This window comes from Ostrinia furnacalis, unplaced genomic scaffold (genome assembly GCF_004193835.3).
Source record: "Ostrinia furnacalis isolate ACB-3 unplaced genomic scaffold, ASM419383v2 OfSCF1132, whole genome shotgun sequence".
Classification (NCBI taxonomy): Eukaryota; Metazoa; Arthropoda; class Insecta; order Lepidoptera; family Crambidae; genus Ostrinia; species Ostrinia furnacalis.
This window is the reverse complement of record NW_021131371.1, coordinates 1,490,383-1,508,353: the sequence shown is the minus strand read 5'-3', so window position 1 is coordinate 1,508,353 and position 17,971 is coordinate 1,490,383. Positions and strand designations below refer to the sequence as shown.

Here is a 17,971-nt window from a genome sequence, read left to right as displayed (position 1 = left end):
TAGTATACAAACGCCAGTGGGTTTTAATATAGATAGGTATAATACCTATAGATTATCGGGTTCTTTCTTTTACGTCAGACGTTTGGTAGGGTGATTCACAGTTCACTTACAAAGTACCTGCTTATAGGGTATAAATTAATATATTTATCGCATATTCATTTGTTATGTCTAAGGTTGTTGACTGTTACAGCAACCATTTACTAGGTACTTTCTAATACGAATGACGTACGAGTAGGTAAGGTAGGTACTACAATTTTTTTGCAGTTCCTGTTTAATATCCATCCCACAACAAAAAATTAAATGAACTAATTCAACTTGTTATTGAGTATGGTTTATTATACTAAAACATAATCATATCAGTAGGGGATAAAATGTACCTATGTATTTTATGGACTGACTAGCCTTTGCCCGTGGCTTCACCCGCGTGAAATTTAGTTTGTCACAGATCGTCTGTTGCCTATAATAATGTTAATGTAGGTTATAACCAATAATACTGTAAAGTTTCATCAAAATCCGTTCAGTTGTTTTTGCGTGAAAGAGTAACAAACATCCATCCAGACATTCAAACTTTCGCATTTATAATATTAGTAGGATATAAAACGTAGCTTGCCATTTAGGTTATTCAATTAACATTCACTCAATCATGAGACGAGACATCATGCTTTTCGTTTGTTTTATTATCAGTTTAAGCGAGATAACTGGTTTTAGGATAATTTGAGAATAGCCCTGATGCAGCAGTGCTGGATAGAATAGGTCACAAGTACTAAGTAGTCACAACTCGGTAGCGATGTGAGACGGACGCCACTCGCCCGGCCGCTCTTTCCTCGCGCTCTTTCGCGCCGCGGGCGATTGCTCCACCGCGAATTTGGGCCAAGCACAAATATTTCCCTCTCAGTCTCACTTACCATTCACCTATATCTCCATCCTCCTTCTCCGATTCCACTCACATCGTTATTATACGCTCATTTATGTAATAAGTTCAATGTTTACATCGTGCGTATCAGGTGATGAAAGAAAATACATTGTGACTTGCCCCAGATAGCAACTGATAAGCTAAAGAAACGCAACTGCAACAGCTCCGATTTGTGTAGGTATGGAAAGGCGAAATCTTTGTTAAGTGTCTTTATTGTTATAGCGTTAAATTCATTAGAATATCACGTCTACTTACATAATATGACTTTACAGATATTTATAGCATAATTTATCCTTCACATAGTTTATTACAAAACAATATAGTTCCGGGTGAAGCTCACTTCCACCTTCGGCCTGATCATCACTTACCATCAGGTGAGATACAGGCCATGAGCTTCCTCGTAGTGGATAAAAAAAAGTAAAATACGTATAATTATATTCCTAACTACATTATTATTTATAAGATTTATCTTTAAAATTCTTTAACTACTTTGTGTGTAGTTGTACAATCTATGGAACTTTATTATGGTAATTTAGTCTAATTTCATGAGTATCAAGTAATGCCCTTTAATAGTTTTTTGGATTTATGTTACGGTCAAAGTGATAAATGTGAAAATTATGAATAATCGCCGGTTATTATGAATGCATGCATGCATGATTTGGTAAATGTGATTAATATGAGGTCATTTATGTGTGTATAAAACTAAATAGGCGGCTTAGGGGTGGCCCAAGGGCCACCCCCGTCGCACCTTAACCTATTTTTCACTTTAAATCAAAACATTATGTTATAGACATCATGGAAAAGTAATATTATGCAAAAAACATTCCAAACTTATTATGCCAAATTATATTTATATATGATATCAAAACGTTCAAAAGTTTGGCTGTACAGGAGCATGTACACAAAATGTTGTTCTCTTTTATGAAATTTGTTAGTACTAAGGTTGAATTATTAAATAATCACTGTTAAATGTGATTAATTTATCACTTTTACCGCGACTGTCGGTAATTATTCATAATAACCGGTTATTATTAATAATTTTCAATTTATCACATTAACCGTAACATATACATAAACACAAATTCAAAATGCTTAGCTATGATGTTCCACTAAACTAATTCCACATTGATAAAGAAATAACAACAACGGCAACGTCCGCAACATCATATAGGTATATAACCGACAAACTTCATAACACACTTTTCTGGCAAACCAACAATTGGTTCAGCGGAAATGTTTGGTCAATATTATTCCCTGTTTTCCTACTATTGACCGGTTGATTAGTGTTCAATACTTCCGTACACGGGGCAAACCAGGTCGTGCCATACGCGAGAAAGTGGGAAATCAATGGAAGTAAGTGCGTTTTACTGACACCATAAAGTAATAGTTTTTGAATTGCAATAAATTAGTAAACAATGCAATACCATCTTAGATTCCTTTTGCAAAAAAATTAAATTTATGACTTATCCCATTTTTTTATAAGCCGCGGCCGGTCCAATTTAGAATCAACATTTTTTTTGTTTGAATGTGTAAAATAAAAAAATACCTAATACCCTTTAATAATTTATTAAGGTCTTTTTAATTTAGTATAAACTTATATAGAGAAAATTTAATCTCGAATTCTGTATGAATTTAGAAATTTAGTTATTTTGTAAATTACCTATTTTAAAGCTTCAAACTAGTATATAGAGATGGCGCTGCATCAGGAATAATCAAATACATTTAGGTATGCCCACAACTCCCCCACCCCCAGCTTATCGTTTTTATAATCAGGTACACAGTTTTTTTTATTTGAGACGAGCTGTCCAAATAAAAAAAACTGTGTACCTGATTAATTGCATGAATGAAATCGCGGGCACAGTCCAGTCTAAAGATCACTTAGGTAGGTAAACTCATTACTTGAAGCAGGAACTGCTTTTTGATACGGTAAGCGGTTGATAAGAATTCTTGATAAATAGGTACAAGTAGTTCTTATCGCGCCGCTAACTTCAATAGCAATATCTTCGAAGAACTTTTAAAACGTGTGTATAACGTGTTACAACTCCTACTTGTATTTTATTACAAATCATTATTTTACGTCATTAAAAAAATGAGCTGTTTATTTATTCACGAAGGTGACTCTCTGATGTTTTGCTCTGCCTTTGCAGGGCGTCACAATAATATAATGTATACCCGTATCTTTATTATAACACCACTATGTGTTTCTGACATGATGCATGAAACAATTTTGACTCTTTCAAATTTTATAAGCTCTTGCTAAAAAAACGTGCGTAAACACGCACGTTTCACGTAAACTAGTGATCAAACGATCACTAGTTTTTTAGAGAAGTGTGTTCTTTTCGTGTAACTTTTATATAAAAGGAGAAGGACATTGTCAGAAAAACACAGCAAATAAAGCACAGTCACTGTTCGTGACACAAGTTGTTTACAGGTTTTGACGTTGTATGGTTGGAAGGAAACTTTATGTATTTCAGTGGAAAAATTACCTTTGTGAAGAATTGTTAAAGAAGTAACGTTGTAATTAATCATAGGTTTAATACAATGAAAACTTACTGTGAGTTTCGGTCGGGCAATACTATGGGAGAGACGATAATTGAATGACTTCTGTTTTAGGTAGGTACCTATCTGTAATAATAAAATGCAATCATGATTGCCTGCCTAAATGTTGATCTGATAAGGTAATGCGATACCAACTCACGTATTGCTTACTAATAATAATTTAATAACCAATGATAGGCTTTAATAGGTTTGGCTTTATTTAACATGCAGGTAAATACAGGATGAATATTACTTTACGTATTGAAATAAATTTTCTAATTGAACGAAAAGACAGTTAATTTATTTGAAATGTTAAAGTAAATCTGATAAGATAAATTACAAGATCCGCTGTTGAGAGGATTTGTATAATAAGACGTGTTTTAACGATCTCTACCTATTTGTTAAAAGTTTTAAGTTGGTTTTCTCTTAGATCTGAGCGGTACCTAAATATTATTTATTTGACTTATGCCAGTTTTCACTATCAATCCCAAAATTTTAGGTGACCCCTTTGAAAACAAAATTCCTGTTAGTGTCACTTAAAAATTTGGGATTGATGGTGAAAACGGACATTAGCTATACACTTTGTTTGATAATATTGCCTAGGTAGGTAAAGATATTACTAATGTCCTAAAATAATTAGATATGACTTGACATAATCTCTACAATTTGACTTACATTATCATTGCAGTATCAATAGATTAGATTGAATATGATCACTATCCCTACAACTATCATCGTTTCCTGGATATTTATAAATGAGATAGGTAATAATTATGACACGTTCAGTCAATTACCGTAAATTGTTCTGAATAAAGTGCGCGCGAGTGCGGCGCATCCTTCAGTTTCTGTTAATACTCAGTTATAATAATTTCAGTTTTCAATACGATCGTGTGTGCTCACTCATAGAAGCCGTGTTAGCGTAAGTCGTTTTTTTATACATAGTATTTTTTTTTTATAAAAATAAGTGTCCATATTTTTTTTATAAACGTTTCTTGGCAAAGTATTTGTTAAAATGAAGCACACTCGTCTTTTTGGATAATTCGGTAAAAAAAAAATAGAACTTTAAGTAACTTTAATTCAAACTTTGTGTTTAAGTGAAACAAATTACTGTAGATCCGCAAGGTTCACACCCACGATAATCTCTTTTCAGAACTACGACTAGGTACAGAAAATCAGAAATTAAGTATTTACTTAATTACTTCTATTTAATAATTTTCAAATAATTACTCAACCTCAATTTCTTCTTAATCGTCGATTTTTAATCGTTAATCAAATTACGTTCGTAACCTGCATTTAAATACAATGAAATAGTTTCGTAAATATTGGTAGGTTACCTATTGATCAACTTTTAGTATAGTACGTACGAGTAGGTTACTACCTAGGTACCTATTGTACTTTGTCCCCTACCTCTACAGAATCTCTTCAGAATTTTGCTCTTTGCTCCCAATTAAAAGATAAAGATCTTCTTCAGTAGTAAATTACTTATTATTGCGTAACCAGTGAGCTAAAGTTTTATATTGCTCGTTTGTAAATACACGTCCCGTTTATCAGTGCTCGCTGCGCCACCACCTGAACCGGCAACCTCGTTGATAAGGTACGAATATTGACAAGATTTATCAATAATTTATTAGCCCATTTAATTAAATAATTGCCCTTGTTGGACACGTAATGTCATACTATAAAGTGCACGAGGCAAATAAAATACTAACATTTTTATGGAAATTAATAAGGCAACTGCTATAATTTATTCGCGCCAAAAACTTTTTGCCAACAAATAATTACGGCTGCTTGTCTCTGAAACCAAAGTGTCTGTAGCAAGTACCTACCTATAAATCTCTAGTTTTTATAAATCAAAGATGGTGAGGTGCCGAAAAAAATTATATTTTATTTGTTTATTGAAATAATCTAAAGACCACTGAGCATTTTGATCTCTGTTTGATTAGGATTTCTTCAAAAAACTGCGCAGCATCAAGTTGCGCATTTAAATTCATATCATACTAGTATTTTAGATTAATTTAAAAATAAGATTATACTAAATTTTTATTTTTTTATTTTTAATATTTTTTAGCTTCTATTTAATAGATAAATACAGCAAACACTCTTTCAAGGAATTGTTTCTTTACGTATTCGATAGAGCTTGCACATTATTATGTTAAGCAAAAGAAAATAATTATTTTACTTTGCTGGCACTTTGCACTGCACATCATGAATACATTCGGGATACATGGCAGTCTCCAGACAAGTTACGTAAAAGCTGAGAAAGTGGAACACAGCTCTACATTTTGTTCAACTTTGTCACGCTAGGACTTCGAACTTGTTCTCATTTTATGCTGTGAATAGAATCATGATGAAAATCCAGAGTGCACGGAATTTAGACTATGAAAAAATCATGTGGTGTAGGAATAAAATAAAGGATGGAAATATGAGAAATCATTGATTAGCTACCATATTCGTTTTAGCTCATGGATTGATCGCAGATCATACGCATGCGCGCATGCCAAATGAAGGAGATTAAAACCGCTGTGAAATTATATTTTAACAGACAGTAATAATTAACAATCTTCTATTCCTCTTACTTAACGTGGCAGAAAATCACCTCTCGTTTGCAATGCTTGGCTATATTCCAAAAGAGCCAAACATCTTACAAAAGATAGACTTTTTGGCAAACTCCGAGATATGAAATCTTATTTTTCTGTTTGTAGCATTGAAGTTTTGTAAGAAAAATATGGAGTAAAATTATGATGAAACGGTTGATGAACTGTGAATAATTATAAATTTTGGAAAAACATTTTCTTTAAAGATTCTTTTAATTTTGCAGAGCATGATTGTGTCCATGCGTAGAGGTACGTACGTAGGCACGAGTAACGTAGAGTGTAGGTAGGATCCACAAACTATTTGATTAACTAGCTGGTTAGGTATAATTATATTCCTCTCGGGGTTTAACGTGTGTTCAACTTGGGTGCACTTAAGTCTCTCGCTATACCCTGGACTGGATTTTAGTTTTGAACGCATCGCTTCACTCAGGCAGGGTTTAATCGCATTAAACTCTGATACGCATGATTCAATAGTGCCCATGAGGCGTTTAAACATCCCTTCATCTATTTAATCTTTAATGCCTTATAAATTGTTACAAAGAGCGAATTTAATGCCATAAGGCATTCTCTGCCAGTTAACCTCTATCCCATTTCGTATTGACCGATGAAAAACTGAATGTCATTAAGATAAGACTTATTTTCTGTTAGCATGTGCGCGTCACATTCTTTTAGTACCAATCAAAAATAAAAACATTTGCTGTGCACGCAAAAGCCTAGTGAAATAACACGAAAATAACGTTGTTTTTTAAGCTCCGGCGCACTTGTTTGTAGCTGCTGTTTTTATCTGTTTGCTTGCACTTTGTGTCGGTCCATAGTCCAACATTTGTCCAACTAACAGGCAAGGCTAGAGACTTGTACTGATGATACTAATAACTACATTGTTATTCAAGGGTATAGATAGACGTCATACCTACATGTTTATTATTGCAGGTATGAATTTACTTTTATGTTTAGTTTTTATTATTTTGTTCCTGAAACGTTGAATCATTTCCTAATTAATGGTAGGGGCGAACTGCGGAATCAACTAATTTTTAGTTAGCAGTTGTTTTGGTACCTGCTATTCGGTTTTTCGGAAACTTCACTTGGATCCTTTTATCACGTGAAGTCGTGAACTGTAACAGCGTTCACCAACCGGCTACTAGGTATTAGTCAACAAAACCAATCGGTAAATATTGTCGAACGATCGATAGTTACCGAACAGTTCTGAATCGCTTACCATGTCAGACTGCAGAGACCTCCTTAAAGGTACACGTTTGAAGCTCGCGATAAAACCTGAAATAAATAATTTTCGGACTATCATGTTGGTGAAATTCCAGCTTACCACTTACCACACAAAGAAAAGAAAAAACATGAAGTCATTTCCAACCTACCTAAGGAATTGAACCCGGACCTTCGGATAGAGCGAGTCCAACTCCCGTTACTAGACCATACTCCATAGAGATGTCTCTGAGCCTTTAAAATCGTTTTACTTTGTAATAAACTTACTTCTTGCTACGTTTTCGATAATAATACGTAACATAGTAGGCACTTACATATCCAATGAACTTGCCCATGAACGTATTGACACCGATCGATATCCACAACCACACGAATGACACAGTAAACCGTTTCAAATAAATTATAGTATCTACCTATTCAGCATAGAATATTACATAAGTATTCAGCAGTCAATATTTTATTATGACTGATTGGCAGCAGTTGTAGGTATTGGCCATTGGGCAACCTAATTACTAACGTGAGAGGTACTTATTCTATCACAGACTTGAATGAAATCGATCTTGAAGAATGGTTACCCATCTGTTTTGAATTTTGATAATAAATAACAACATTACTATGCAGATGCACCTACTTAGTACCTATTACTACTTACTTCTACTACGAGTAGGTAACTCTTACCTAATTAGATTCAAGTCATTTAACTTCACTTTAATTTTGACATACTATAGTTAACTCGCAGGTTTCTATGTAGAGTCATCCTAGAAATAAACCCACACGTGTGTAAATTTACACGATTCATTTCAGTATTTCGCACCATAGTGCGTGCCTAAATTATTTGCGCTTTTTGATAACGTCATAAAGTTCGTAGTTAGTTGCCATCTTATCTAACATTGATAAGGTTCATTAACTTGAATGTAGGCAGGTAGATACTCTCTGTTATTGCAGACCGTCTCAAGGACTATAGTTCAATCTAAGGTTCAACTCAATGTCAGGGTTAACAGGGCACAAGGTAAACTTTGCAGTTCTAGAAACATATAAAAACTTTTATTAAGTTTGTGATGCTATGAAATCGCGTAACTAAATTTCTCAATTTTCTATAATTTTCCCATAGCAAACATTGCTAAATATAATATTTAATGCTGAATTGGTCATGTGGCTTCAAGAACGTCTTCGAAGGCGAAGCCTACGACCATTTACATCGATTTAAGCTAAATCAGTGAATCATAAAAAAATCAAAAAAATCTGAAAAAAGTCAAAGGTAAGCTTTCGCTTACCGAGCGACCGCTGAACCACAGGCCGAACTACCGAGCTACGGAGGCTTATGGAGTAAACACATTCCTGAATTAAAGACGCAAAATCTGTCCCTTGGCATGCGTTTCAAAAATCTAATGACCAATGAAAATGCGCCCTTAGTTTGAGATGGCACTCACTAAAAACTCATAAAAATATACCATGTCTTCTTTTACAGATATTATGGGTACAAGCCAGCTAGCAAGGTGACCAGAACACAATGCCGGTGCTGCGTAACGCCGACCACCCCGCGGCGGTGGTCACCGACTCCATTGCCACCAGGTATGGCGTGGCGGTGCTCGGCGCCTGGGCTGCTGAGAGCGGTAAGCACGGCCTTCATCATCATCATCATCATTTCAACCACAGGACGTCCACTCCACTGCTGAATATAGGTCTCTCCCAATGATTAATTGCCCAGTTGGAAGTGGCATGCATCCAGCTGCCAGCATCTTCGACATCCGCATAAATTACATTTTTATCCCGCCCGACTAAAATAATATTCACCTCTCAAGAGGAAAGACTAGCGATTAAGGTCAAATGGGAATCTTTACGACCCTAAACTCTAGGTAGGAGGCACTAAACAGAACGTTGTACACCGAAGAGAAGTGAGAATCATGAGCTGATCATTTTGGGCTTTTCTTTCTAAGAAGATATAAATCCTTTAATGGGGTATAGTTTTTACCATCCTGTCCTTTAGTCAGCAAGTTCATCTATTCTATTATAGACGGTCTATACCTATAGGCAACCACAACAGTGCTATCCCTATACCCGCATGATTTTACCCATGACAGGACAGACAGGAAGGTCGGTCCCTTGCAACCCTCCCGTATAATTTCTAAAAATAGACGGGTCATTTTGTTGACTCCTTTAACTCATTAATGGATTCCGGTCTCAAATGGAGGGACAAAATTTCGTTGCATTAGTTACCGAAATCGAAATGAATGGTAATAAAATAAAGTATGACGAATAATGGCCTAACTTATGAACACATGCACGTTTTTCAAAAAATGAAGCGAGTACCGAATTGCAGCGTTTTATCAAGTCTAAATCACAATCCAAATGGTGTGACACTTTGACCTAACCCAATTTGGCTTCCATTAAATACTTAATGAATTGAATGCAGGCAGACAGAGCTTTGTTGGCTTCTAAAATCCATTACCGACATTATTTGACGCTCCTTGCCTATTGTTCAGAATGAGCAAATAGGAAATTGTTTTAGCTATTGGCCTTTTAACATTACCACGATACCTAGACTTAAAGAAAATCGAGCGAAACCTTTTAAAGTAAATGACTGTCTGAAAATTCGCTATTATTGAGCGGTTTGTTCCGGTGTATCGGTATCGTAACCAGACAGCGTGAAGCTGATGATATCATCAAAATATTTGTTTCATTAATCATATTAATTTTAATTACCCCGATAACCCCTAGAGGGGACGAATCTGCTTCTTAGTGAGTGAGCCGAGTCCAAGGCACACTTGGAAAATATTAGTTAGTAAGTAGTTCTTAACTAAACTGGGAACAAACAAATGCGTTAGTTTCATAGGTATTGCATAGACACATCCGTACAAAATGTATTCTTTTGTTTTCAGCGACCTATCCATTTGACTTGACGAAGACAAGAATTCAAATACAAACTGAAGTCGCGGCGACAAAGGATGGATTCAAGGTAAAGTATAGAAAATAAATATGTTTGTGCATCAAGCTAAATGACATCTTAAAGATTTTTCATTCGAGCCAACACGGATGTTAGTTGATTACCTATTTTCACAGGTCGAGAACATCGGCATGATCAAAACCGCGGTAGGCATCGCTAAGCAAGAAGGAGTTCTGAAGCTATGGGCTGGGCTGATGCCTATGTTCCAAAGACATGCCATCTACTCCGGCTGTAGGTTGATCTTCTACGAAAAGTTCAGGGAAATGATGAAGAACGATCAGGGGAAGAGCTCACTGGCTTCGGCGTCTATTGGTGAGTTGTTTTTGTCTTTTAATTTTAGTAATTTTAGGCGACATGGCGATATTTATAAGTAGGTAGAAACGGTAATTTCTCATAATTAAAGCAATAAAACACAATTAGCCAGGTTGGCAGTTAAAGAGAGAAGTACGTACTTACATAATTACAAAATATCTAGGATCAGTTTCACCAGTTCTAGCTAGATCTCGAGTTCTCGACACACAATATAGGTAACGCATTCTAAAAAAATTTACTGGTCCACAAGTTATCAGCCGCAATTCGAACGCAACTTACAGTTGTAATTTTTTTTTAATTCTTAAGTATTCAGTCAGGAACCGGTGAAACTGGCCTTAAATGCTAACCTGTTTCGTGTCCAGCATAAAACAACAACGTAACGAATTCCGAAGTCCCACAGGTGGGTTAGCGGCCGGGTCTCTCGCGCAGCTGATCGCGTCTCCCACCGATCTGGTCAAGGTCCAGATGCAGAGTGAAGGTCGCAGGGTGGTGCAAGGATTCGCTCCGAGGTTCCAGAACTGTCGGCAGGCGTACGCTGTGCTTTATAGGGAGAGCGGGATCAAGGGCTTTTGGAGAGGTGGGTAGTTATTAAAAGTCGTTATTATTACAGAGTACCGGCTTCTTCAGTGGAATTTGCTAAACACAATTTCCTATGTATTTTAGCGCCCAAAATCACGTAAATTTTACATGGTTCTAACCACAATCATGTGACTGCGTAACCAATAGCATTGCGTATAAAACCTGGCGTTCGTGATTAATCCATTAGAGACAGTCAACACTGTATATCTGGCACATAAAAATTTTTGTTGAAGGACTTTTAGAAAATCTCTAAAATTGCAGATGCTTTTTGAAGAATCTCATGTTCAGCTTTAGCTTCTAGTCTCGCATAAATGACGCTGTCTAATTTATTTTTGTTTCTTATATTCCTTGTATTAAACCAATAACAAACTACTGGCCGATTTATTTACTCAAATAATAAAATAAAAAACTCACTTTCCAGGAGCGATACCAAACGTGCAGCGAGCGGCGCTAGTCAACATGGGCGACTTGGCCGCTTACGATTACACCAAGCAGTTCCTCATCCGAGAAGTTGGCATGGCTGACAATGCTTTGGTCCACGCGGCAGCTGCCTTCACGGCTGGCTTCGTGGCAGCTGTGATGGGCACACCGGCTGACGTACTTAAGACCAGACTCATGAACCAACCTGTGGGCCCGGATGGAAGGTAAATAAATATTTTTAACCCTTTACGGCGCTCAATTGCAGTTCTGCATCATACCACTTGAACTCATAGAATCTTTCAAACAGTAACAAAAATACCTTATAACGTAGTGCGGCATATCTGCAGCAAAGCACCCTTACGAGTTAGTTAACTCTGTTTGTGCTAGATGGCGCTATTTTATTTTTGTGATCACCTAAAGTGAGAAACTTGTAAAATCCGGTTTGTTTTGTTCGGTGGTGATTTTGATTCTTTGTTTTTCTGGTGTTAATGAAAATATTGATCTGAAATTGGTGTGGAGTGAGGGTAAGTTATTGGTTTTCAATAATTTGATATATTTGAAATGATTTTTATTGTATTTACAGAATTAGAGGACAATTTTCTTATGATGCAGTTATGCATCATTGCGCTTTAAATTTATCATTTTTACTATGTGTCTAATATCTATCTCTTTTCTTCTAGACCCATTATGACTTCGAGGCTTCCACATCCAGGTACCAGGACCCAATCTTGGACGACTGAGGACTTGGAGAATATTCTGGACCAATGGGAAAATAGTGATGATGGCTCAGATTTCTCAGACAACGATGATGTAGCTGATCCATCATACACATTGGAACCTAATGAACAGAGAACTCTGATGAGGAACCAGAAGTACTGGAGCCAGAGGACAAGAACATCTTGCCGCCGTACTTTGAGGCTGATAGCAGCACTACAGCTCAGCCATGTGATACATTGCAAGCTGTTCCTGCCCCTAGTTCCAGTTCTGCCACCATATCAAGAAGCGCGCTTATCCCTAAAGGCAAATACACTATGGAAAAATGAAAACTTAGAGCTTAGTGTAAACCAGATAAGGTTCAGAAGATCTTATGACCTGGCTAATGAAATCCAAGAGCTGCCGTGAGATTTTAGCTTTGGAAAACGTTAGGTGAAACCGCATTCTTAACTGTAAGCTCCCAGAAGGAAAGCAGCTAAAATGATAACCTAGAGGAACATCAGTTGAACAGGTTTCAAATTATGATGGCGTTGGTATATCCTTGGTAGCTTAATAAGATTGTGAATCGGGTATCCAGCATTGCTGGCAAGAACCTCACATCCGTAGTAAAGTAGAGTTGACAAGTCACAAAAGAAACATTACTGTAGAGGGGGCCTTTTATAGTAGCAGAATATTATCATCACATGGGAGGACCTGATGGACCGCGTAATGGTACATTATAAGATTAAACTGCGTAGTAAACATTGACACATAAACCTCTCTTACCCCCTACTTTTTGGTACGATTTTACACCATGATGCACTTCTGCAACACCATGTTTTTTTCAAAAATAAATACTTTTTTTTCAAGTGTGTTTTTTTAACTATTTTTCCCATCTTCTATATACCTCATACGACCTGTTTTTGATATAAAAATAATAAAATACGTTCTTGCGCCGTAAAGGGTTAACGCATTTACACTTCAATGTCAGCACTCCGAATTTAAGACGTTTTTGAACGCCCACCGGACCCGGGTAGTAGTAGATGGATAGTTGGTTTTTTACTACTCCAGCAGTGGACTGGACAATGATACTTATTTACGTTGTTTTAAGGATAAATTTAGAAGGAAATAGATGGGAATAATCATATTTGTTTGACTATAACTATTTGCGCACATTGCAAATAACTATTTTCGATCCAATGAAGAGGCGTGAATTCTGATAAAAATTATAATTTGGTAATTAAACTTACTGACGTCACTTCGGATACACCTAACCTCTAATCCATATCTGTGCACCTAACATAATAAATGTCAATTTGCTGACCTAATTAATGCATTTAAAGCGCATTCCATTGTTGTAGCAGTGCCTATTGTTAGTAAAAAACAACAATCGTAAACATTTTACTGCATTGCAAGGTTTAATCAAAATCAAATTTTAGTCAGTTTAAGTATAATCGATTTTTATTCAAGTTAATGTGAACCAGCTATGATTTATTTTTGGGCGGTTTGAAACGTTGCTGATGTCATTAATTTCGTATTCCCCCCACCCCCATTGTTTTATCTCGCCAAGCTACTAAAGTTGTAAATCCCATAAATCTCAATTTGCATAAGGTAATGTTTGCGAAATAAATTATTTATCGCAGTAGAATTTAACGTACTAATTCGCTGTATACGGGCATTAGTTAGGTTTATTAAAAAATAAGCAGTCTTTCTAAGTTAAAGCGTAAATTAGGTTTATATGACTAATTAACAAGTCTAATCTATTCCTGGGTTTATTAGTCATCGTAGTTAGAGAACTTGTGATGTGAACTTATGCTCTGTCGCACTGACCTGCAAATTGCTGTAGCCAACTACAAGGATGAGTCAACGGGAAATCTGGGATCAAAGTCAACAATAATTATTAAAGCATTATTAACAATGCAATTGTTAACGTAGCTAACTTATTTTTAAAACCATTTGTTTATTATGTTGTAAGCTTTGCGACTGCAAATTGCATGAAACCCTCCGAATATTGAGGGATATTGACAATCTACTTTCAGTTTCGCGGTCCACTTTCACCGGACAGACGATGGAGGGTCGCCTATACTTACACCGTGCTTATACACGTGCCGATCTAATTTTGTGGACCGATTTCTACTTATCTGTCCGTGACGTCAGTCTTTTCTTATCAGAGAAAATGGGAATTAATGTGACCCTTTTAATTGTTCTAACTGCTTGATTAGTTTCATCTGCGTTGCTTGCATTAATAATACCACTTATTTTGTGATAATGCATTGTTTACCTGCTTAGTGCAATTAATTACAGAAATTGGATAGGTACCTAATTACCAGTTTTCCGTCAATAAGTTTGGATATAAGCCATTTTAATATCTAACGGTACCTACACTATGGATCGAAATTGAGATTTATGGACATAGCGATTTTTTTCACAATTTCTATTTGAAATAATTACCTATTGATAGGTTACGTTATTTTGATGAATAAATGCTGCGCAAGTTTTTCTCTAAAACCAATAGATTGGCTGGAAAAAAATATTTTCCATTTTCGTTGTATGGAATGAAACATAAAGTGGTCGATTTCTACTAAGCCTTGACAGATCTTGCTTTGAAACTACTTGAGCCTTGTTATATGGCTTGTTGACTATAATCCTACACTATCAGCGCGCGCCCAAAGTTGCCCGTTCACAAGTTATGAGGTTCTGAAAAATTAAAAAAAAGTAAGTGAAAGTGACTTTTTTTTGGAATATCTTTAAATATATAACGAAAATATAAAGATTCTATACGTTAATAATGTAAATTAACCTTAAATTACTGATGAAAACACATTTCAATAAAATTAATAGTAATAAAACAAGCGATTTTTTTTCACAATTACTGTTTAAAAAAAAACCTATCGATAGGGTATGTTATTCTGATGAATAAATATCATTAAACGTTTTTCTCTAAAACCAATAGTTTGGCTGGAAAAAAATATTTTCCATTTTTGTTGTATGGAATGAAACATAGAGTGGTCGATTTCGACTAAGCCTTGTCAGATTTTGCTTTGAGACTACTTGAGCGCGCTGATAGTGTAGGTTTTAGAGAAAAAAGTTTAATGATATTTATTCATCAGAATAACATACGCTATCGATAGGTATTTTTTTAAACAGAAATTGTGAAAAAGAAATCGCTGATTTTATTAATTTTAATTTTATTAAAATGTGTTTTTATCAGTAATTTAAGGTTAATTTACATTACTAACGTATAGAATCTTTATATTTTCGTTAAATCTTTAAAGATATTCCAAAAAAAGTCACTTTTCCATACTTTTTTTAAATTTTTCAGAACCTCATAACTTGTGAACGGGCAACTTTGGGCGCGCGCTGATAGTGTAGGATTACAGTCAACAAGCCATAGAACAAGGCTCAAGTAGTTTTAAAGCAAGATCTGTCAAGGCTTAGTAGAAATCGACCACTTTATGTTTCATTCCATACAACGAAAATGGAAAATATTTTTTTCCAGCCAAACTATTGGTTTTAGAGAAAAACGTTTAATGATATTTATTCATCAGAATAACATACCCTATCGATAGGTTTTTTTTTAAACAGTAATTGTGAAAAAAAATCGCTTGTTTTATTACTATTAATTTTATTGAAATGTGTTTTCATCAGTAATTTAAGGTTAATTTACATTATTAACGTATAGAATCTTTATATTTTCGTTATATATTTAAAGATATTCCAAAAAAAGTCACTTTCACTTACTTTTTTTAATTTTTCAGAACCTCATAACTTGTGAACGGGCAACTTTGGGCGCGCGCTGATAGTGTAGGATTATAGTCAACAAGCCATATAACAAGGCTCAAGTAGTTTCAAAGCAAGATCTGTCAAGGCTTAGTAGAAATCGACCACTTTATGTTTCATTCCATACAACGAAAATGGAAAATATTTTTTTCCAGCCAATCTATTGGTTTTAGAGAAAAACTTGCGCAGCATTTATTCATCAAAATAACGTAACCTATCAATAGGTAATTATTTCAAATAGAAATTGTGAAAAAAATCGCTATGTCCATAAATCTCAATTTCGATCCATAGTGCGGTAGTTTGAAAGTAAACTGTGTATTTATTGCAATAAGTTTCAAATTAACTTATCACCTTGCAACCTGCACTCAATGCGTAATGCGTGCAATCCAAGGCTGCGATAGATAATAGTCGAAAATCGATCTACCGCGTGTTTCGGTGAGGTCTGGGGCAGAACAGCTGTGTGGTCGAGGTCACGACAACGGGGTCAAAGTCGAACCGCGCGCAGGCTCGCGTCGACTCCTTTTGCTTTCGAAAGGCAAAGCGTAGGGTTGGGTGCGTATGTTAGATGGATTTAACTTTATAGGTATCCCACTTTCGACCTTATCCCATGAACATAAAAATCAACATTTTGATTCCAAACTGATAGGGTCCAGAAAGTGGGAATAGATTCGTTTGAAATACATAACAATGAATATGCAAATATTTATTTCGGAACGGATGTAGTGTGGTAGAGAAAAGGGGCGTGACGTTGGAAGCGGACTTTCTAAAACAAAATTATAAAACTGAATTTTAACACTGCACTGATTCAATATTACAACTTTACAATTAAAATCTGGTCGTTTTATTTGAGAAAAATGCCGTGAAATTAACGATGTTTTTTTATCTTTTCCAGAGGCAAGCTTTACCGAGGCATGATCGACTGCCTACAACAATCAGTGAAGAACGAAGGGATCATGTCTCTATACAGAGGTTTTCTCCCCCTGTGGATGCGACTGGGACCCTGGGCTCTCATAAACTGGATAGCATTCGAAAACATCATGCTAGCAATAGGCGGCCATACGTTTTAAAACATTCAAGATTGTAGATTTTTTGTTAACCGATAGTTTGGTCGAGTTGTTAATCAGTGAGAATGCATGAAAGTGCGCACTACTTACACCGATTTGGTATCGGCCGATTCCTCGTACAATTTAGGCCGACCAGACTATCGGTTAATAAAAAGTCTGTAGTCTAGGGGCTCTTAGCTACGTTATAGGAATTGTTAAATACAAATAAAGTTTATTTTTATTACCAAATGAAACGACGCGTAGCTATAAAGAATAAGAGTGGAGAAGTAGGATTTTATGTTAAGAAAAAGTGATAGTAAAATAAGCGTTAGTGACTTTTTATTTTTATTTGGTTAAATCAATCTGTAAAATAGATACATGTTTATTTAAATCACAGGCATTGATAACACTGACGCAATAAAGAATTACATAGACTAGGTATACATTTACATTATTGTATGAACATATTATTCTAATGATTAATGAAAATGAATTAATGTATTTATCATATTCAGACAACGAATTTTTTGTGTATTCTCAAGTGTTGTCAGATCTTGTGAGATTTTTGAAAACGAACAAAAGTCTCGAAATTTTATTGAGTTATTTACACATTTAGAAGGTGCTACTCATAACACTTACATGTTATACACATTTTAATACAATACTATACCGAATTGATTGACAATACTTATTGCAGTGTCTCAAGTTGTTACCATCTTGCCTGTTCACGAGTGTTAGTCGTGTAATATTGACAAACGATACTGTGATTGTTCCTCTAAGAATAGATGTATGATTTCACAAAATGATTTAGCAAGCAAAACCTAGACTAAACGTAGATGTAGGGAAATATTGTCTTAAAACTATCATGTATATTAGTTGAAATATTGAATGTGATGTTGTTAAATCTAATAAACTATTTATAATGTTGAACAAATAC

General features: G+C 35.4%; 1 protein-coding gene across 4 annotated transcripts; it reads left to right on the top strand.

Annotated features, from left to right (window-relative positions):
- Window positions 1-765: 765 nt before the first annotated feature.
- Window positions 766-17,846, top strand: Ucp4A (Uncoupling protein 4A). Of its 4 annotated transcripts, none has more exons than XM_028302558.1 (7): window positions 766-1,091; window positions 8,732-8,876; window positions 10,143-10,219; window positions 10,324-10,519; window positions 10,920-11,096; window positions 11,520-11,742; window positions 16,884-17,846. In XM_028302558.1, the coding sequence occupies exons 2-7, from the start codon at window positions 8,774-8,776 to the stop codon at window positions 17,056-17,058; spliced, it is 951 nt and encodes a 316-aa protein (XP_028158359.1). In that variant the 5' UTR covers window positions 766-1,091; window positions 8,732-8,773; the 3' UTR covers window positions 17,059-17,846. The 4 variants fall into 4 exon arrangements, with proteins under 4 accessions (XP_028158359.1, XP_028158362.1, XP_028158361.1 ...); XM_028302561.1 differs by having other exon boundaries at window positions 776-1,087; XM_028302560.1 differs by lacking the exon at window positions 766-1,091 and adding an exon at window positions 4,237-4,370.
- The last annotated feature ends 125 nt before the right edge of the window (window positions 17,847-17,971 follow it).